Source organism: Sarcophilus harrisii, chromosome 3, assembly GCF_902635505.1.
Source record: "Sarcophilus harrisii chromosome 3, mSarHar1.11, whole genome shotgun sequence".
NCBI lineage: Eukaryota > Metazoa > Chordata > Mammalia > Dasyuromorphia > Dasyuridae > Sarcophilus > Sarcophilus harrisii.
In genome coordinates, this window is record NC_045428.1 from 30,683,123 (window position 1) to 30,706,615 (window position 23,493).

The 23,493-nt window shown below is 38.4% G+C and overlaps 1 protein-coding gene across 5 annotated transcripts in view; it reads right to left on the reverse strand.

The window, feature by feature from the left end:
* The window catches only part of SPATA16 (spermatogenesis associated 16), a 261,200-nt gene that overhangs the window by 21,603 nt on the left and 216,104 nt on the right, over window positions 1–23,493 (reverse strand). For 4 of the 5 annotated variants that reach the window (XM_031957676.1, XM_031957674.1, XM_031957673.1 and 1 more), the window contains 2 exons: window positions 10,330–10,494; window positions 5,633–5,716 (listed from right to left, as the gene is read on the reverse strand). In XM_031957676.1, coding sequence (XP_031813536.1) covers window positions 5,633–5,716; window positions 10,330–10,494 — 249 coding nt within the window. Of the gene's footprint in view, window positions 1–5,632; window positions 5,717–10,329; window positions 10,500–23,493 lie in introns of those variants that run through there. The other variant, XR_004232757.1, reaches the window with a different exon arrangement.

Below are 23,493 nucleotides of genomic sequence, written 5' to 3' on the forward strand. Positions count from 1 at the left end.
ATTTCTGGTGTCTTACAAGGCTCAATCCATGGCATAGAGTACTCATGATATATTACAGAGAAGATATATCAGAGTGGACTAAATGAGAATAATTTCTCTAATCTCTGAATCTATATGGCTTTTCATCTTCCCAAAAGAGTGTTTTTCTAAAGTCTGAAAATGCCTAGGAGAAAGATGATCTCGCTCCCTCCATTCCCCTTCATTCAGAGCTGGTCTCTGGGCTTCTCTGCCACTTAATCTCTCTGCACCACAGCTATTTCTTTGGAGCCTTTCTCCCTACAAGGAAGGGCAGCAATGGACATCACGGGGAAAGGGCTGCTGGATTTTAGAATCATCCTTTTGGCAGTTGGATTTGGAGGGTGGATTGGGGAGGGAGGGAGATGGAAGGTTGAATATGAGGAACTCTAAGTTCTCTGAATATAATTTGATTATCATCAAGTGCCCTTCACTGACATAACCCACTTTTCCTCAATGAAATGATCAAGTCACCAAATTCAGTTCAATTACATTCAGTAGGCATTTATTTATCTATTTATGCATGGAACTATGGGAGACATGAGGACAAAATCAACACGATCTCTGTCCTCAAGGATCTTGCTAGTTACTAACACAGTGAATAGAACTTTGGACCCCAAACAAGAAGACCTTCATTTAAATCTGGCTCTGACACTTAATAGCTGTGGGACACTGGGCAAATCACCTGACCTCTGCCTGCCTCAGTTTCTTCATTGGCAAAATAAGGATAACAATAGCACCGACTTCCCAGGGTTGTGGTGAGAAGCAGTAAGTTAGTCATTAAGCTTTCAAGCATATATCCCTTAAGAAGTTCATAATTTAATGAACAAAACAATATACAAACAAATCTACACAAACAAGCTATATATACAATATAAATAGGAAATAATTGAGAGGGAAGGCACTGGAATTGTCAGGAATTGAAAATTCTTGTAGAAGGTGGGATTTTTATTGGGGTTTGAAAGAAGCTACTAAGAGATGAGCAGAGAGAGTGGTCCAGGTATGGGAGACATAGGAAAAATGTCCAGAGTCTCTCTCGACAATTGGGGTTAAGTGACTTGCCCAGAGACACACAGCTAGGAAGTGTTAAGTGTCTGAGGTCATATTTGAACTCAGGGTCCTCCTGACTTCAGGGCTGGTGCTCTATCCACTGCACCACCCAGATGCCCCCATTTCATTTTAAATATGTAGATTCCTGAAATAATAACCAATTTTTTGACCTAATTGGCAAGAAATGGAAATCCTGAGAAGTCAAAGAAACCTCCAGAGTCCTGGCTAATCAGGTAAAAAATAATAAATCAGAATTTCAAGCACCCACCCTCGCTGTCTTGTCAAACATCAAAGGAATGGAAATGAATCTAGGAGGTCAGCATTCATGAATCAAGTTTCCTCCTGCTAGTTTTTTTTTTTATAGGCCTATAACAAAGCAGAATCCTGAAAATGGTGGTAGGTAATGAGAATTTTGACAGACCCTTTAACTATGTGGAACTTGGAGGTGCCGCTATAATTCTGCTGCTTCAAATGAAAATTTCAAGTGTTTTCATTAGGTACAACAGCTGTTTCTATTACAAATAACAGATCTCGGAGGTAGTGATGTTGATACCAACTTCTAGAGGGTTTAAAATGAACACATACTCTACTCGTGCTAGCTCGTACAATTACGGTTTAACATTTTTTTTTTTTCCCTTTTTGCACATGCAAATGAACTCTATTGCACTAAGAGGAAATTACTTACTTGCTCCTGGAATTGTCTGAAAGTGATACTAGAATTCTTGGTAGATTCACATTAACCAAATTAAAAGCCCCTGGGAGAAATTGGACTCTCTGCTCCTTCTAATCCACAGCATCTTCCTAAAGATTTTATAGGAACCTCTGTTTGGAAGCCTACTTTCATGACTAGGGCTCTTGGGAAAATGGGCTGTTTCCCAAGTCACCTGTTAATGGGAGATGGAATAGGTGGCCCTGTCAGCTCCCATGAGCCCCTTTATGCTTTTGCCTTTCCCCTGACTTTTTGGGGTACAGGGAAATGTGACTGGGAATGGGTTTTCTCTTCCAATTTTCCCCAGATGTGACCCAAGTTAGGAGCACAGAATTCTACTCTGCCATCAATGGGAAGGAGAGCCTGAGGACTTAGCAGATGGCTTCATCTAGGAAGACGTGTTCAGGGATATCTCACACATAGGCAGGTTAGAGGACTTCTGATGGGCTATGATTTACGGATTGCTTTGAAAGTTCCATAGCCTTTCCAAATCCCTTCCCCAAGACAGAAGGCTAAAATTCTACCAATGAAATTGAACCTAACTTATTTATGTTAAAAATTTTAATTTCTGGTAAAAATAAAACTAACTTGGGGTAGGGAGAGTAATGTTGGAAAGTTTTTGGCTCTAGAGAAGCCAGGTTCAAATTCCAGGTGGTGCTAGGTAGTGTGGTGGATAGAGTGCTCAACTTGGAGGCAGGAAGACTCATCTCTATGAGTTCAAATGTGGCCTTGGAAACTTTCTAGCTGTGTGACCCTGGACAAGTCAATTCACTCTGATTACCTCAGTTTCCTCATCTGTCAAATGAACTGGAGAAGGAAATGACAAACCAGTCTAATATCTTTGCCAAGACTACTCCAAATGGGGTCGTAAAGAGTCAGAAGTAACTGAAATGACTCAATTACCTTTATCTTTCCCATGAGGAAAATGAAGGGGTTATACCAGATGGGCTGTGAGGGTCCTCCTAATTCTAAATCTATCTTTTCTTGTCGTAATTATTATCAGTCATTTTGATTGTATGAATTTATAAGATCCATTTACGTGTAAATGAGTTTTCAAGATTATCATAGTTTTAAGAGTTGGAAAGGACCTTAAAGATTGTTTAGTCCTGCTCTTTTATTTTAAAGACGAGAAAGTTGCAGCTCAGAGGGAGCAGATGCCTTGTCCAGAGTGGCAAGGCAATAAATAACCCAGCAGGACTTGAAAGCCCGTTCCTCTAACTCTAAATTCAGTGTTCATCTCACTGTACCATGATAGCTCATCTTATCCTGAGAGCCCATTTAGATAGGAAAAGGGGGAGAGAAGTTGAGGTCACTGAGCACTGCCAGTGGGTGGAGCAGGGGATCACCAGTGAGAAAAGAAAGGAGCAAAGGCTAGAAGGCTGGAAGTACCGAAGTCTGCCTTCATCTGCTTCACATTCATGCCTTCAACCAGTCCTGAGCAAAGGATGGGGCCCATTTCCCATCAACTAACCAATCAAGAAGCATTTATTAAGCACCTACTATGTGCCAGGCACTTGTCTAGGACCTAGGGACTCAGGGACAAAAGAGAGTCTCTCTTATTGCCCTCAAAGATCTTATAGCAGGAGTCCATTGCTCTTGGTGTAATTCACACTGGTGATCAATGGCCTTAGACCACTTTCCAGATAACCAGCCTGGGATAGTAGATAAGACTTACTATGGAGGGAAAACTTGGAATTGAATGAGAAATTTGAGCAGCAAAATCTCTTGTGTAAAATTATGCTCATTAATTAGCATTTTCAGTGCTGTACTAGCTAGTATTTAAACTCACATAGAGAACTTTCACTGTCTACAAATACTCTGATCGATTCACAGAGGGTTGTGGTTTTGGAAGTGCAGGAAACTCAGTGTGGAAACTCCCTGTTCTGATGCAGATAGCAGCTCATCTATGCTTTCTAGACCAAGCAACAGCTGGGACCGTTTCTTAAGCAGTGGGTATCATATGAATCCCAGCAACATGCTATTAAATTTCCCAATCAAACAATGGAAAAAGTACTTTTTAGATACTAACATATAGTCTATAATCTCAGCTAATGAGAAATTGTGTCATTAGTCTTTAACAGGAAGACCCAAGTTCAAATCCAGTCTCAGCTATTCACTAGTTGTGTGATCCTGAGTAAGTCACCTAATCTCTGTTTGCCTTAATCCACTGAAGAAGGAAATCCCAAATCATCCCAGTATCTTTGCCAAGAAAAGGCCATGGACAGTATTGGAAAGCTAAGCTCCTCAGGGTCACCAAGAGCTAGCCACAACTGGACAACTAAATGCTATGTAGGGCATTCTGTAAGTGCGTTCTGTATTGTGTTGTGGAAACCATATGGCATCACTGTGAAACAGGGTAGTATGTGTCCACAGATGCAGAGTGGTCTTGGGAGGTAACCCCCAAAGGAAGGCACGAGCGGCAGGGGCGCCTGGGAGAGACCCCTTCTAGAAGGAGTCTTGGCAGAAATCAGGGAAGTCAGGACACGGTAGTGAGGATGGAAAACGTTCCCGGGATGGGGACCAGCTGATGAATAGGCAGAGTCTGGAGATGGAGGGAGGTGTGGGAGAAGCAGCAGGGAGGTCCTTCCTGGGTAGCCCTCTAAGACCGTTAGTTTTAAGCAGTTGTAGATCTTTGCCAACACAAGGCATTTCCTTCCTGGGGGCTCCATGTGAAGCTGGAAATGCATGTCCAGGCTAAAAAAAAATGATCTGATTGATCATCCTGATCTCTGTTGATCTTGGACATTGAGTAGCGCTGCTCCAGATTAGTACATGGAGTGGAGAATAATAGTAATAGTAATAATAGTAATAAAACCATAAGTTTTTTTTTCTTTTTGCTGAGGCAGTTGAGGTTAAGTGACTTGCCCGGGGTCACACAGTTAAGGTCTGAGGCCAGTTTTGAACTCAGGTTCTCCTGACTTCAGTGCTGGTGCTCTATCTATTGTACCACGCAGCTGCCCCTGGACCATAATTTTTTTTTTTTAAAGAGAGGCAGGATGGAGTGATGGACTGAAAGCTGGTGTTTATCTGAAAAACTCGGGTTCAAGTCTTATCACCTCAGGCAGCCATTCCCTGCAGCTCCAAGTGATAAAGCAGATGCTGACCTTCATTGATCCTGGATGGGAGGGTGTTCACCAAGACTATACCAGTGAAATCACAAATTTGGTCCTGAAGACCCCAAAGACTGCATTTGTGGTGGAGACATTTCATTATGACTTTTCATGCTGTTTCATGAGCTGTATCCTCTGACTGATGAGAAAAGGCAAAGTCAAAGGGTGGAAGGTGCTTATGATCTCCACTGAGTAGATATGGACCTGGAATAGCTTTGTCTGGAGCACTTGGCTCCGGTGGGTGGGGGTGGCAGGTACGATACTACACTGGAAAGGACTTGCTGTATCGTGGGGTCTTCAGGCAATTAGGAAGCAGCAGGACTGAAGTCCTGCCATCAAAACCTCATTGCACTCAGTTTTTTCTTTTTGATTCCCTGAAACTTAACCATTATCTTTTTTTTTAATAAAGAAAAGAATTAAAACATTATCAAAAGAAATACTCTGAAGGAAAGAAAGAATAAATGACCAACTTGGAAGAAGGAGATAGTGCAAATGGACTTTTCAGTATGTGAGATAATGAAAGACCAGGAAGCCGTAGACTCACAGTCTATTGGGAAAGATGGGGAGTTGAGGGAAGACAATCAAATTAAACTCACCCCTGCTTGATGCTGAGGGTGGGCACAGAGCTGGACAGAATAACCAAAGAACTTTCTTTTCACCTTCTTGACAGATGTGACTGACCCCAAATGGACACTGACTCAGAGCAAGCCACTCTGACCACTGCCCCCAGCTGCAGAGCTTTATTTACCTTCTGGATTTTATTCCATACCCGTTCTTTATCATTCCTTCTTCCTTCAAGGGTGTCCATAGCGTCTGACATTAGCGACTGCAGCTGTGGAAGCAAGATAAAGATGATCAGGGTGGGATTCACACAGAAATAACTTCTCTAAATGCACAGATTAAAACCTAATTAAAAAATCATTTGTACGCTGATGATTTTATTACTCAGCCGTCAGACGGGCAAGCGTAGCCACCTCATATCTCCGCCTTAGCCGCTGCTGAGCGCTATTATTATGGGTATAAAATATAGAACGCTGAGAAAATTCCCCCAGAATGTCTGTCTTCAACATATAGGCTTTAATGCAAGAAGTGTGGATGTTTTGTAAAAACAGATTTGGGCTGTAAAGAACGACGGCTGTACCAAATTCTCTTGGGTAATGCTCTGCAGTACATGGATGATTTTTAGTATTTTTCTCCCGAGGCTAATGTATCATAATTCTCGGCATCATGTAAAAGCTCACCAGAGGAAAACAGTAAAATTGAGATGTTTTTATTGCTTCTCAAAGGATGGAGCTCATTTAAGTTCTCTCCGTGGCTTTTTGTTTCAAAAGGACAACATCTCTCTCTTTCTCATTTTTAAGAACCCACTAACAGTCAGATGAGGTAAAAACTCCCCAGTTTTTCAAGAACAAACCTAATCAAATTCTAGGTTTAAACCATCTCACATGGCTGCAAAGCAACGCAGTAAAAAGGAGTAATTTAGCAGGGTCAGGCATAGACACAGGGTACCAGCAAGGGCCAGCTCACTTCTCCTTGATGCTGGAGTCTAGAAGCCTAAGCTGATCTTTTTGAGTGCTGGGTACCAATGAGGATGGAGAGCCAAAGGGCAACCACTAGATAGTTACTCTCTGCAAAGCATTGGAGGAATGGAGGGAGTTCCCAGGAGCAGTTTCTTAAGAACATGTTTGGAAAAAAAAGAAAAGAATGAAAAGAATACTCATAATGACCAGATACACTTGTAGCCTGAAGATTCTCCATTCAGAGGCAGCAAAAGCAAAATACTCCCATGGGAAAGTGCCGAGGGGATTGGAGACCCACAGAACGGACCAATAGGGATGAAAAAGGATCATCAGCGACTGGTGAGATTGAGGCAGGGTTCAGACAATTATACCCCAAGCTTAAGGGCTCCAAAGAAGCCCATCTTTGAGATGTCACAGAAGACCCTGAACATCCATTCAGAGAAGATCTCTGAACTTAAACAAGATCCAGGGGAGTCTGAAATCTACTCCCATCCCTTGGTATATGCATATTCCAGGAGCAAAGCTTAGTATAGGAATCCAGATGACCCGAGTGGAGACCAACTCAAGCTACCTCCTCCTTCCAAGAGGAAACTGGGGAGCTGAACTTGGCCCTGACAAGTCCCTGTTTAGGAATTAAGTCTGGATAGAGTAGTAAGCAGAAAATATCAACCACTGATGATAATGCTTTAAACATATCATTACAGATTCAGAGACATCCAAATCCAACTGGGAAGAGGACAGTAACCTCACAAAAACTTTAAGCAGAGAATCAAATTAGAATGGATTTTCCCAGAAAGACTATGATTAATAATAATAAGAAATTATCATAATAAAAAAGACATTTTTGATGGCTCCTCCTGTACTAAACATTTTATTATTTCATTTGATCCTCATGACAATCATTTATATATGACCAGCATCCCGAAAGGAAGAGTAGAAATCCTGAAGAGCCACAATCAGGATCATAAAAGACTTGGCAGTTTCTACATAAAGGAAAAGAGATCTGGGAAGAGAGTATTCTAAAAGGCAACAGACAGACTTATAAGCATCAAATCATCCTGAGCAAAGTTGAGTTTTATCTTACAAGGGAAAATGGGACTTTAATGGCATAGAGGAATTTTAAACCTTCTAGATGAAACAAACCAGAACTTAGCTTTGAAATGCAAACAAAAGTCAGGAGAAGGCCAGAAAGATAAATTTATATGAATAATTGGAAGGAGTTATATGATGATAGTTGTGTTAATAATCATCTAATGAGGGAAAAGAAACATGTCCCTGCAGTATTGGTTCTGTTCTGATGATTTTAAGGTGGGAATGAAACAAGATTGTATAAGATATATATATATATATATATTAATGTAGAAGAGAACAAGAAGGTCCAGCTGTTTCTCAAAATATAGTTGTTGAAGAAGAGTATATAAAAAAGGAAAAAGAAATGGGGGACAAGCATCAGATGATCTTAAGATATGGACAAAGATGGCTGAACAAATCCACATATGCACTAACACACAAAAAATCTAGTGAAGAAACACATAAAAGTCAACAAGTGTCAGTAAAGAGAATAATACTGGGCAAAGAATAGTCACAAACACAACCACCTTCACCTCTGGAGGTTGAATTCTTGAGTAGGAATTAAAAGGGGAAGAAAATAAAGCAAAAAGCTGAAAATCAAAGAGGGGCTATTCATTAATTGAGGATTGGTTAAATAAGTTGTTTGCCAAGCAATTGAGTATTGTTGAGAGGGGATTTGGGGACCTTAGCCCAAAAGGACTTATCTGGCAGTGATGTTACTTTTGACATGAAACTGATAGGAGCAATTCTACATAGGAGTTACATTATACTATATGAGCCCAATCCCTCACAGAGACTGAGCATTACTATAGGTGGTATTATGTTCCCAAAATTTTGGGAGTGAATATTGGTACTTTTCTATTTAATATATCTGAAGCAAATATCTATTTGTAAAATTCATTTAGTAATAAATAGTAAAATTGGACTAGGATGCTTATAACTGGTCTCCTAACAAATTGTAGAAAACATCAGTAGTGGAGACTCAAGCATATGGCAGTAGAGAAAAATTTCTCCCTACCAAACCCTCAGAGTACCTGGGAATCCTGTTGGGAATATGTAGCCCATCTGATTCAGAGAGAGTGGTACCAGAACTTCTTTGTTATTTAAATGCTTCGTCTTGTTCAAAGATAAATCTCTTTCATAGAAGACATCTCTTACTCCTGAACTTCCAAATGTGTACCAATTTTTTAATTTAAAAAATGCAAAAAGGAATAATTTTCATATATAAGATAGAATATATTTAATGTTATGTATTGAGCTGTGAATCTATTTTATATATTTCATATATTTAAAAATAAATTTATTTTGCTATGTATATGAATTATATATATACATATATCATAGCAATTTAGCAATACGATGATTTAAAAATTCAAATGGTATTCACTTTAAATAAATAAAAAATAATCATGTTACTTTTTTTCAATAAGTTTTCTAGCTTACTTTGAAAAATATTTAAAATTTACTTTTGAAAAGTATATAAGATATGTTTATTTCAAAGTCCTGTCTATCAATACTTCCTCCTTTGACTGTGCATTTCAAATTCTGGTCTTTTCTCTTGATTCAAAGCTTTACTCAGTTCACCTTTTCACCATGCTACAAAAACCTAAAATCTCTGAAATAAAATATACTATAAATGTGGGCACAGGGATAAGAAGCTGTCCTCAAGCCAGAAGATCTGGATTCCAATCCTACCCATCAAAGATTTGATATGTGTGATCTTGATCAAAGTATTTAATTTCTTGGGGCTCTGGGCAACTCTCCAAGGCTATAAATTGCAGATAAAGTGCTGCCATGAATTGTTTTTTTTTTTTAACTTTATTTAATAGCCTTTTATTTACAGGTTATATGCATGGGTAACTTTACAGCATTAACAATTGCCAAACCTCTTGTTCCAATTTTTCACCTCTTACCCCCCACCCCCTCCCCCAGATGGCAGGATGACCACTAGATGTTAAATATATTAAAATATAAATTAGATACGCAATAAGTATACATGACCAAACCGTTATTTTGCTGTACAAAAAGAATCAGACTCTGAAATATTGTACAATTAGCTTGTGAAGGAAATCAAAAATGCAGGTGGGCATAAATATAGGGATTGGGAATTCAATGTAATGGTTTTTAGTCATCACCCAGAGTTCTTTCTCTGGGCGTAGCTGGTTCAGTTCATTACTGCTCCACATGAATTGTTAAAGGCAAAGTTCTGGCACCCATCAAATTACAGTTTGGGGTATTTCATCTGTAAAATCAGAATAGATTTGATAATATCTAATGTTCTTTTCAGCTCTATACATACATCCTGATTCTTCTTTATTCCTTCTATGGCTCACTGTGTAGCCTAGAGCATGTTACCGCCATTCCCCCATTCTGCCTTGGAAGGCACCATTATACAATGGAAAGAGCTCTTTAGGGTCAAGAGAAAACTAAGTTCCAATCCTGTCTCTTTTACTTACTACGAAGTCTGTTCTGTGACCTGTGAAGTGACAGATTTAGTTTGGTAGGTTCCAAGGTCTTTCTGAACGCTAAATAAATAAGATCACGAAGCTCTGTTTCCTCATATGAAAAACTAAAAAATTGGACTAAATAATTTCTAAGGTCCTTTAATCTTTAAATCTATGGTCAGATGATCCTGTATGATGCATGCTATACAGTTGGGGGTACTAAGACAAACCCCTCCTCCCAAAATGAAACAGTCCTTGTCTTCAAAGAGCTCCTACTGAATATTTATCTGAGGATAAAGGACTCAACGTTTTAGGACTGCATCTGATCATCTACTTCTTCCCAGTGACCATCCCTCCCCTTGGCTTAGAGCCCCCAAGAATCCTAAGCAAATGTTAAAAGAGATCCTCACCAACTCAGCATCCTGCTGACTGATGTCTTGGAGATAGGGGATGGTGGCCAGGTCAGCCATTGCTTGGTTGATCACTTGGGACTGCTCCTTGACTCTCTGCAGTCGGTTGAGGAGGCTGGCGTACTGTAACTTCTCGATCACACCAGAGCATGCCCGGAAACTCCCCTAGCCTCTCGGCAAAAACAGAGGTTTTAGAAGAGAAATCAAGTGAACAGGGCCTCCCCCAGGACATTGGGTTTTCAGCCTCCCCGATATGCTCCCAGAGGAAGGCACTTAGGAGAAATGCTTCCACAATTGCCTCTTTAAAAGACCTCCTTCATGTCTTTTCTGATCCAGAAAGGAGAAACTTCAAAGAACAGATGGAGAATATTCAGTTATAATATACAGCATTTTATATAATAGAGATGCAAGTACTGAAATTAATCTGCAATTTCATCGATGTAAGTATATCCTCCAGTAATATCTATCACATCTCTGTTGTAACTTCCCATCCTATAGGAAGATCTGTGCCCCCTGGTGTTTTTGTGGATTTATCTTTTTTGCCCAGTGGACTGACATTATTATTATTATGGCAGCAGCATGATGCAGTAGGTTAAACACTGAATTTGGTGCTCAGAGACTTGGGGACAAATCCAGGGCTTGTCACATATGTCACTTAGGGCAAGTCACTTAAGTTCGTTAGTCTCTCAGTCAACAAGCAATGGGAAGCACTATGTACCAGGCACAGGGATATAAACAAAAAGAGAAAAGATGTCCCTGATCTTAAGTATCTCACCGTCTAATGGAGGAGACCACATGCAAAAAGCTAGGATACAGACAAGATATATCTATTAGGTAAACTGGGGATAATCAGACATTCAGCTTGAGGAGGATCAGGAAAGGTTAAGACTTGAAGGAAGCTCATGAATCTAGGAAACAGAGGTGAGAAAGAAGACATTTCCAGACATAGGGGATAGGAAGGGAACATGCCCTATTGGGAGATAAAGGTCCTATGCAAGGAAGAGTATGGAGCCCCATGTCGCTGGATGGCACTTCATGTCCATAGGGGAGGTATAAAGTGTAAGGTAGGGAATATACACTTTGTGGGGGGCTTTAAAAGCCAAACAGGGGGTTTTATATTAGATCCTGGGGGCAATAGGGAGGTATTAGAAGTGATTGAATAGGAGGGTAATGTAGTCAGACAGCACTTTTTTTTTTTTTAGGTTTTCAACATTCATTTTTCTCCTCCTCCTCCTCCTCTTCCTCCTCCTCCTCTTCCTCCTTCTCCTTCTCCTCCTCTTCCTTCTTCGTTTTGCTGAGGCAACTGGGGTTAAATGACTTGCCCAGAGTCACACAGCTGGGAAGTATTAAGTGTCTGAGGTAGGATTTAAACTCAGATCTTCCTGACTACAGGGCTGGTGCTCTATCCACTGCACTCCCTGATTATCCCAACATTCATTTTTCTAAGATTTTAAATTCTAATTTTTTTATCTTCCTTTATCTCTCCTTCCCCAAGACAACAAGCAATCTGATATAGGTTATACATGAACAATCATGTTAAACACATTTCTACATTACTCATGTTATGAAAGAAGATCAGAAGAAAATGGAAAAACCATGAGAAATAAAAAAAAAGTGAAAACAGTATGCTTCAATCTGCATTGGGATTCCATAATTCTTTCTCTGGATGCACAAAACATTTTCCATCTTAAGTTTTTTGGAATTGTCTTGGATCATTGTATTGTTGAGAAGAGCTATATCAGTCATAGTTGATCACTGCAGTGTTGCTGTTTCCTGTGTATGGTATTTTCCCAAGTCTTCTCACTTTACTCAGTATCAGTTCATATAAGACTTCCTAGTTTTTTTTTTTACAATCTGCCTGGTCATCATTTTCATTACATTTATATACCACAACTTGTCTAGCCATTCCCCAATTAATGGGAATACCCTCAATTTCCACTTCTTTACCACCACAAAAAGAGCTGCTATAAATATTTTTTGGTACACGTGAGTCTTTCCTCTCCTTTTCCCCTAACATGTGCATTATTTAGGAGTTTGATAGCTGAATTCAAGATGGTCTGGAGTGGGAAGAGGAAACTAAGGCAGGGAGATCAGTCAATAGGTTATTGCAATAATCTAGGTGTGATAGCCTTCACCATCTTGGTGAGAGAAAAGAGTATATGTGAAAGATATTATGGGGATAATAATGATAGGGTTTGATATCAGGATAAAGGATAAAACAATAAAGATTGTTTGGAGAAAAACAATGAATTTAGTTTTTACATGAATTTAATTTTGGACAGTTGAGTTGAAGATGTCTATGAGACATCAAGCTTGAGATGTCTAATAGGCAGTCAGAGATGCAAGACTGGAGCTCAGCAGAGGGGTTAGGACTGAACAAATATACCCTAGAATCATTTGTGCAGAAATTATAGTTAAGAAAATGAAAAATGATGGACTCACCAAATGAAAGAATATGAGGGAGAAGAGAAGGAGGGTCCTGGACTGAGCTCTTGGAGAAACCCATGGTTAGTGAGTGTGAACTGGATAAAAATCAAACAAAGGAAACTAAGAGGGAATGTTCAGAGCAGCAGAGGGAGAACCAGGAGAGAACAATTCTAGAAAATGCTAGAAGAGAATATGAAGTTGAAGAAGATGATTAGAGTCTTGAAGACTTCAGAGAGGTCAGGGAGAATGAGGATTGAGAAAAGGCAATTGGATTTGGTGATTAAAAAATTATTGGTAACTTTAGATAGGAGTTTCAGTTGAATGGTGAGATCAGAGGCTATGTTGCAAAGAGTTAAAAAGAGAGTGAGAGAAGAGCATATAGAAGAGATGACCTTCTTAAAGGATTTAGCCACAAAAGGGAGAAGAGCTTTGGTGATGGATGGATATGAAGAAGACATGGGTATGTTTCTAGGCAGGAGGGAAATAGCTAGTAGAAAGAGAGAGACTGAAGATTAATGAGGGCATGGGGAACCACAAAGGGGGGTGGAAAAGGCAGGATGAATAGGGTCATTTGTGCATGTACAGAAGTGTGCATTGATAAGGAAAAGGGCCCTTTCATGGGACAGGATTAGAAGGTGGTGAGAGGTATCTGTGAGAGATTTGAGATAATTGGGGGGGAGATTCAGAGGGAGCTCTTGCCAATGGTTGTAACAACTTTGCAGTGAAATATGAAGCAAGTTTCTCAGTGGGATAGTAGAAAGTCCTAGGTAGCTTAAGGAGCAAAGGAAAAGTTCAGAAAACTCTTATGTAGTGGATGTGATAGGGACTCAATTAGAGAGATCTAAAAGGATTCCCTTGTGACAAGTTAAAATTACATAACTAATTTATAGTGAATGAAGTTAGCACAGTTTTGTCTTTTTTTTGTCTTTTATAGTATATGAAAGAAACAGAGGAAGAAAAGGGGAATAATCCAAGGTTAAGAATTGGCAGGGTATGTAGAGAGAGGATTGTGGGAACTGAATGTGAATCACAACATAGTATTTTCACTCTTTTTGTTGTTGTTTGCATTTTGTTTTCTTTCTCATTTTTTTCCTTTTTGATCTGATTTTTCTTGTACAGCATATTTGTGGAAATATGTATAGAAGAACTGCACATGTTTAACATATATTGGATTTTTTGTCATGTAGGGGAAGGGGTGGGGAAAGGGAGGGAGAAAAAAATTTAGAACACAAGGTTTTTTGCAAGGGTGAATGTTAAAAATTATTTCTGCATATGTTTTGAAAATAAAAAGCTCTAATAATTAAAAAAAAAGAATTGGTGGGAAGGATTTTTGATAGGACAAGGGGTAAGGGACTCCAGAGAAGAGAAAAGTAAATGAGTTCAGTAGGGATCAAGATGGAGAAGGCAGGAGAGTATAGCCCATGCAAAAAGAATAGTCTGGGAAATGCTTGAAAGACTGGAAGTCATGGTAAAAACCAAGATTTAGGGTTGCAAACCATAGAGAGATGAAATAGCAGATTGCAATCAGAAAAAGGGATTTCAAAGTACATGAACTTGGAAGTGGTGAGTTTTTGAGTGATGACAAGGTCAAGGGTATGACCATCTCAGTGTGTGGCTGAGTGGGGCTGAAAAAGCACCCAGGAAATAGTAAGCAGAGGAATTGTGAAGTTATGGAGTGGAGGACTAAGGTCAAAGAAAAGTAGTAAATCCACAAGCATGCATCAAATGCTTGGGGTATGGTTAATTATAGAAGGATTCTTGAAGAGAGTAAATTCAAGGAAGTGATGGACATATTGTCAACACACATTTTAAAAAATGCTTATTTTGCACCAGGCACTGACCTATGCATCAGATATACAGAGAAAAATAAAACCATAGTATCTGACCTCAAGGAGCTCATATTTTAATGGGAGAGCACAGGCAAGGAACTATGGCTATCTAAGATAGATTCAGTGTAAATGGAAGAAACTCTCAGAAGGGAAGGAAGGCACTAGTGGATGAGGGGGTGGGGAAAGAGATGGGAACCAGGAAGTTTCCTGGTGTGAAATATGAAAGGATTGGGGTTGGTCCAGATGATCCCTAAGTTCCTTTTCAGCTCTAAATTTTAGGGCAATCTAAGAAATGATCATCTTGTTCTTTAACTGTAGGCTGTAACCATTTGTACATTATTATATTTCTCTGCTCTCTGCTCTCCAAATCATTCCAACCCAATCTCTGTCAATAATAAAACAGAAAATTTATACTTATCAAGGATACTTTGACTGGAAAAGAGATAGGACTCATGAACCTCAAATGAATCTGTGATTTCAGATGAGATTTTGGAATATCCGACTCTCAATATGAGGCATGCCTGTGCTTGATCTGCCTAAACTTGTTTATTCTAATATGAGAAAAGAAATCTCCTTCCTTTAAGAAAAGCTCCAATAGTGCTTTTAATATTTTATAGAAAAGGAAGAAACATTTCCCCAGTGATGAATGCACATCATAACATGCTTGAGTTTATGTTCTGGCTTAAAGCAAAAAAAAATCTTGTAAACAGCAGTCATCAGAGTTTATTCCAGAGGCTGAAGATTCTGGAGGACAAAGTTCAAGTATATTATTTCTTTTCTTTGAGATCACATAAAAAATCTTTTAAAAAACCAAGCCTTATGGAAGAACACCCAGACTTAATTGTTTTCTGTAATGAGAAAGTAGTTTTTTTTTGTTTTTTAACACATACATACACATATATGTGTATGTGTGTCTATATAGCACATGCTTATAATTACCTATACATGTGGACAGATAAAAAGACAAATATAAAATACAAAGACTGATAGCTGAATGGATAGACAGATGATAGATAGTTTCCTATAGAAGCACACATGGATTCATATCTATATGTATAGCACTTATGTAGCATTTTAAAGTTTGTAAAATACTTTATAAATATCTCATTTTAGTCTTGCAACAACTTTAGAAAGTAGATGCTATTGTTATCATTCTGATTTTACAGATGAAGAAAATAAGTCACAGAAGTAGGGACTTTTCTAGAGTCACACAGCTACTAAGTGTCTGAGGCAGGATTTGAACTTGTCTTCATGATACCCTAGATTTATATAAATCTGTCATCTCTAGAATTTTGAGAACACTATGAAAGGATGAGGAAATATTTGAAATCTAAGGAACAGGTGGAATATAAATGAAGATTAGTAAACCATACATATGATAATCCACTAAGGAGACCCCTGCCTCGTTTAACTAATACCATCTTGTCTATGAAAAAAAGGAAGCCACCTAAATCATTTCTTTCTAGTTTATAATTTTTTGAGTTCTGGGAATTTATCAATTCAGAGGGTCTGAGAGCTGCAAATGAGTTTGGTGATTCTTTTCTGTGAGCCACTGAAGCAAACTGCTTGTCTATTCAGGTAAAGAATGAAGCTCTCTTAATGGGATTCTGTTCATTGGTGGTGATCAAGTCCATGAAGAAAGATTTCATTGAAGAAAAATAACTTCCTTTGCATTTCTTTTTTAAAAAGTGTGTCACTGGATTTGTGGGAAGAAAGTTATTTAGAGAATCATCATTTCTAGAGGAAGAGAAAACTCCAGCCTTCCCTAAAACAAAATCTCTCAATGTAACTTCTCCAAGCACTAGAAAAATACAAACAGCAGTTTTTTTTTTTTAGCATGATCTATATAATATGCAAAGAAAGTGGCTCCAAGTACTATGGAGAGGGGATAGCGCCCTACTCAATTCTGAATGAAAAGGAGAAAAAATATTCTAGGGCATATTTAAAGAAATAACAGTGATGGAAAGAATTAGCCTAAACATCTAAAGGTTGCAAGGATGAGTCCACAGAGGAAAGAGCCTCCCCATGAGAAACCCTTGAAGTTCACTGATATTAAAGAGCTCCAACCAGCAGGAGGGAAAACAATGAAGGAGCAAGGTTGGAGCTGAGACTTTACTCAGGTGAGGCTCAAGGTGAAGTCATTTGCACATTCATGAAGATTAGTAAACCTTCAGCACAGAATGAGGGAGGTTTAATAGATATAACAATGAAATGATTGGTGAATAAGTGGTACTGGATGATGTGCAGCAAATGCACTGTATAATAAAAATGTGGGGAATGTATTTGTTGCAGATATAACATCTCGACACATTCATTGTCCAAAAAATAAAATAAATACAGATGGCTGCTTCTTTGAGATGTGCCCATGTAAACAGTTTTCACGCTCCACTTGGAGAAAATAAAAAGTAAAATTAACGAGGCATTAAAAAAACATGATTAGTTAGGTCATTTTGGGGCATGTCAGCTTGGGAAGGAAGCTTCATGTATGATAAGTTTTATTTTTTTTCCCGTAAGTTTTTGTTTTAGCCCGCCCACATTTAGCCCAATAAATATAGTCCTTGAGGTTTGAAATAGACTGCAAGTAATGCAAGTAAAAATGAATGGAAAAGACAGTGTATCATCAGGCCACACAGGGGACAATGAATCGATAATGAGTACAGGAAGTGACTGCAGATGGAGGCTACTGCTGCTGCTGGTGGATACAAAGCAATTAGGAACAGAAACGTTTTTAAGGGAAAAGATAATGCTGTTGGACTTAATTCTCTTCACTAACAGACACCTTGGTTAATGCCTATTGACTCAATGGTGGAGCCGAGGAGACCCAGTTTTCTTCAAAACTGCCAATGGGACGCAATGTGGGACAAACCCTACCAAAGTGGAAGAGCTTTAAGAAGATCCCTGGGGGCATTTTGTGTGTCTCTTGCCTGAGGATCAGCCCAGCCAAGGTTGGACTTATCCAACTGCCTGGCTGCCCTGGCTTATTGGGACCACAGAAATGCCTACCAAGTTTTACAGGGGTCATGGTTTGTATTATATGGAAGGAATGCTCACACCTTGAAGAATGGAACTCCATTTAGAATGAACAGCAAGGGTAGGGGATATTCTGATGGTATCTTTGTATTCCAATATTTAAAATGCCTACCCTTGGATGGCACTTAGCATTTATATAATATCTTATTAAAGTTTGTAAAGTGCTTTACAACTATTAACTCATTTGATCTTCACAAAAGCTGGAGGAGGTAGTTGCTATTATTATTCCCATTCTACAGATGAGAAAACATAGATAAAAAGAGATTATCTCATCCAAGTTTGAACATCTAGTAATTGTCTGAGAGGCTGGACTTGAACTCATTTTCCTGACTCTAACTGGGTCTCATAAATAAATTGTTCCTGAGTAAAGAATATGTCACTTAATTTAAAGTGGAGTTTTTATCATGGACATGGTGGATGTACTCAGAACTGTCATTTATAAGTATGGATGTTCCTTTAACTGACCCACATCACTCCTCTTTTACTTGGTGTTTTGATTGAAAATTTTATTTCATGATTATCTGATGATAAGCCTGGTTGGGCTAGTCCTCGAGTGACAAACATAGTCTTTGGCCTGCCTACACTTAAGACAATTTTTTAAATTAGGAAAATATCTTTTTTTTTTTTTTTACATTATTCTGATCTGTCTCTGTTAAAGGGAAAAAATCCTTTTGAACAAATATAAATAGTTGAGCAAAACAAATTCTCTTACTGGCCATGTTCAAAAATTATATGCTGAGTCCATGACATCTCTTGTCAGTCTATACTATATAGGACTGTAATTGAGATTTGCTATGACTTGCCAGAGCTAATACTTGCCTAGTATAGCCTTCAAGTACCCAGTCATACAACCTCCAGTGAAATGTCTGAAGAGGACTTTAATGGAGGAACCAGTTCAGTGAAGATTTTGGACCCTCTAAGACTATGTGGTTTTTTTTTGAGAATTGGTGGGGAACCCCCTTATTCTATCCTGCTCCCCACCCAACCAAAGGGAAAAAAATATGCCAAAAAATCTTCCTGCAGTTGAGCTAGTCCTTGGGCCATAAACATGCAGCCAATTTCTAGATCCGTTCCTTCAGATTTTCAGATTCAGCTAAATCTTTGCTAGCCTGGAATGGGGTTTGAATGGTCATCTTTCTGCCGTAATGGAATTAGGCTCCAGAAGAGGCAGGCTGTGGTTGAACTGTTTTGGAAAATTTCTTGGCACAAAAGTCATTTGCCGGCCTTTGATGGAACATGGTACTCAACTTGTATTTTATATTCTTCTGTTGAAATCACATTGCAGTAATGTCCATTCCCATATAATTGATAGAGAAAGGACTGAGAAATGAGTGGATTTATTGGAGAGAAGAAAATTGAAAGCAGAAGCAATCATTTTAAAATATTTCCTATTAGATGATGGCTTTATGTAGCTCAAACTTAACTTTCTTTCAAATAAGGCTGGAGATATATTACAATTTAATATTTATAATGACAGATTTCCAGCAAGTTGATTAGATCTTCAGGGTGACTATATAGTACAGATTAGGAGGGTCATGTCATTTATATATTTGTATGTTTATCTTCATTTGCATAACATAATACCAAAGTAATAATGTTTATAAAATATGTGTAACTGGAGCCAGTTATTGTGTTAACTGGAGCACTGGCTCTGCCTTCTGTCTGGTCCCATGATTGACGCTCATATTTTAATTAGTTTTATTTCAAGAGTCTTTAGGCATTCCCACCAAGGAATAAAGGTGTAAGTTCTGAATGGTTCTCTCCATAGAAAAAAAGTTTATGAACCCATGCTATATTCAGCATACTGTATTCTTGAACTACTGGCAATAAATGCAAATATCCAAAGGCAATTTTTAACCTTTCAAGGAAAAGAAAAACATTTAATGAATAAGTCAAATACTTGGCCCGAAGATGGCCGAATGTCTAAGAGTCTACATAAACAGGTTGTGGAGGGCTTTGGTCATTCAGTTAGTCAACTGGCCCGCTACTTGGCTCTCTGACTGTATAGGCTCAATTACATCCTATTGCTAATGAGGCTCAGGTCATGAGTTCAATCCTTGTGTGGACCAGTTGGCTTAGATCTATTCCCTGGCAACAAATTGAGCTCATGATTCTGAAAGCAATGAGACTGGTCAAAAGGAAAGTTGCTATCTATCGGGATAAATGAATCTCAGCAAATCCATCTCCATTACTGAAAAGACAGTAAGGTACCTTAGTTTGAAGGGAGGGAATTATGATACACTTTTTGTATTTTAAGAAGAGCATGTGACTTAGAGAGAATCATGGCTTAGTTTGGAGAAGTGTTTAGAGAGGTTCCCCTTTATCACACATTCATCAAACAAACCGGTTAGTTTGCACTAACCACATCCTGTGAGATCATATCGTTTTGGTACCAAAAAAGAAAGAAGTACAACATTTCAAAAATAAAATGGAAAGCAGTAAGATGACACCCTGGGGAAAAACTGGTTCCATGGAAAATAGAATGTATAGAAGGAATGATATTCCTGCTTGAGTCACATTGTTGTCAATGAATGGCCAATTTGGTTATAGTTAATAGAACATGTTTCTGAAACTGTTCCTTGTCACTTAGAAATAAAACAAGGCTTTGAGGCAAATTAATGTTTATTTGGTCTTCTTTTATGACATAGAGCCCATGTGAAAGTCTATGTGGGAGAGCATGTATAGTTTTTCCTATAATGACATGTTTTTAAAAGCACGAGGATCCTAGAACAAGATGTCTAAGAGAGGAAAGTGTCAAAAGACTGAAACAAATTATAGACAGCATTTTCACCCAAATAGGTAATTTATTAGACATCGATAACTACCAACCTATACCTTGACTTGTTGTTTGTAATTTTGTTCAATTCAACAAATGTTTATAAAACCCTGGCTACCAGATACAAGATATTGTGCTAGGCTTTGAAGAGAAGACAAAAATGGTCAGAATGTCTGTGTTCCTTTTATATTTATTCTTCTGTTGGAAATCATAAGAATGATTAAGAGTGGTGGTGCATGCTTAATTCCTGCTCCCAGGGAGGCTGATGCTGAGGGGATCTCGTGAGCCTGGACATTCTTGAATTCAGAATTAATGAACCTGGTGAGTACTCCACAAACCGGAGACCACTAGATCTCTTAAGGAGAAGCAAATTGCCTCAGGTAGGAAATGGCACAGTCAGTGCTCCTGTGATGATCAGAGTGGAACTGAGTCCATGAGAAACATTGCACTTTCAGCCTCAGTGAGATAGACTCAGACTTTAGAAAAAAGAATCACCTAAACATATAATAAGGATATTATTGAAAATAAGAGAAAGGGAGATAGGGTTTTGTGAATAATATAATTGGCTGAAAGGCACAAACCCCTCCAATGTCTATTATTTCTCTATAAAAAAACAAAACATTTGACCCAATAGGGCAAAATACTCTTTTATTGATTCTCCTCTAAGAAGGACATTCTCAAACACAAAGGTTGAGGCGACACAAAATTTCTGGATGCAAGCAGAGACACCTCTGTTGAATGACCTTCTGATTATTCATGCCAACAAGATGAGAAAGAGAGAAAGAGAGACAGACTAGAATGAGAGAAAAAGAGTCAGAGACAGAGAGACAGATTAAGACAGAGAGACAGACAGAGACATGGAGAGACACATCCTACAGGATGAGAAGGTTTGAAATAGGAATTATAAACTGTTCTGGTCGTGGGAATATCAATGTTCAAGAATCACATGTCACTGTTCAAGGATTACACAAAAGTCCTAGGTTCAAGTCTCAACTCCGACTCTTAGTAGCAATGTGACCTTGAGCAACTCACCGTCTCCTTGAGTCTCAGTTTCCTCATTTATAAAATGAGTGGGTTAGCGTACATGGCCTTTGTGACACTTTACTGAATTTAGGATCCTATGGAGTCTTTCAGAAACTGTTTCTCATATAAACAAAATTACAGTAGATAATGGAATTATATATTGGGTCACTAAAGTGTGCTTGAGAATCAATCTGTTGAAAACTGGCATATTAAAGTGAAACAAAAGATCCCATCAATTATATTATATCATTGCTTATTTGACTGCATGATGTTGATGGATGGAATAATTTTTAAAAAGTCAGAGTTTCTTTGGACAGCTAGTGGTTCAGTGGATAGAGTCAGAAAGATCCAAGTTCAAATATGGCCTCATTTATTTAGATCTGAGTGACTGGGCAAATGATTTAACTTCTGTTTACCTTGATTGTAAAATGTGCTAAATGCTGAGATCACAAAGATGGAATGGTTCTTTCCCTAAAGGATTTTCTATTCTAGGGGGGTAGGGTATAAGATGTCCTTACTTAGCAATATACATAATATAATCAAAGTTAATATAAGTTGTTTTTTGGGAGGAGGAGAAGAAGTCAGATTAGAAAAGAATGATATCAGGGTTGACCCTTAAATGAAACAAGAAAATCTAAAAGGCAGAAATGGGTTTGAAGTCTATTTCACAAATAAGGGGACAATCTATGCAAAAATGTGGATTTGAGAAATGGGAGTGTTTTTTAAGAAGGAATATTTGGCTGCACCTAAGAAAGTGTTTATATGTGGGGAGGGGATGATGAGGAAAGGAGTTGAGAGCTCATGAGACTAGATGAGGGAGCAGTATTACAACAGAGTCAGATAGTCGGGATGGGTAGGGAAACAATATTTTTTAATGTACCCTATTCCTGAGTTAACTTATAATACAAAGACTAGAGGGTTTAGGACTTTTTCAAAATCCCAAAGATGTTATTCAGAAGAGAAGTAGATGTTAAATCTGCTTGAAAAGATGAGCAGAATTTTTTCTATGGGACTCTGAAAGTCCCACTTTGGTTCCACTGTGGCACGGAGGTGGCCCTGCATTCTCAAAGCTGTACCAGAAGTCCCATTAGTTAAGCAGACAACATCTGGACCTAGAGTAGAGACCAGGGTACCCAGCATCCTAGGGGCTATAGATCCTCTCCAAGTTTGGAGATGTTTGGGACCAGAAACCCAACAGCTGGGTGATGAGAATTTTTGGTCAAGGAAACTCATGAAGATGACTCTGAAAGAGAGAAATGGAACAAGGTGACAGTTCTCTTAAAAGGCAAGAACATCAAATCCGTGATTGAACATAATAGCCCCAAGAAAAAATTTTGACTCGTTCAACCTTCAGTCTTCAAAGAGAGGAAATCAGTAGCTCTAAGGGTGCATCAATGAAATATCTCTTTGATGATCTCTCAGTGAAAAAAAATTAAAAACTGCTAAATAGTCCAGGTTATTTCCATAGAATGACAGATTTAGGACTGGAAGGGATTTTATAGGTTATTAGGCTAGACCTCATGCTTTTATAGAGAAGTGATGTGATTTTCTGAAGGTCACACAGCCAATGAGCTAGCATCCAAACCAGTCTTCTTGGCTCGATCCATCACAGCATGCTGTCTCTAAATCACAAACAACAAAAAACAAACCAAGCGCTAAAAAAAACCCAGCATCTATTTCCCTTGATCACAGAGTGAAATTAGGTAATTTACTTTCAGGATGTATAAAGATAAATGGCGAAATTTTAAAAGTGGTCTCCAATTCATCAGGGCAATATGGAGGCATTGGCCTGCAAAACCATGTAATTCCCCATGCAAGTAAGGAGATGGTTAGATTGTAATAGACCAATAAATGAAAATAGCGAAAACACTGTATTTGCTAAAATTTTGTTATTGGTTTGAAATGAGAAACTTAAGGCAATCCAGGATTGGATTGGAGGAAAACACCAAAAGAAGGGCTCTTTAAGCTTTCTGCTAATGTAATAAATGTTGGCAACTGTGGAGCATACCAGTTGTAATCTTTTAAAATGTAAAATAAATAAAATCATTAGCTAAAACCGGCTTTGTTTAATAAATGGGA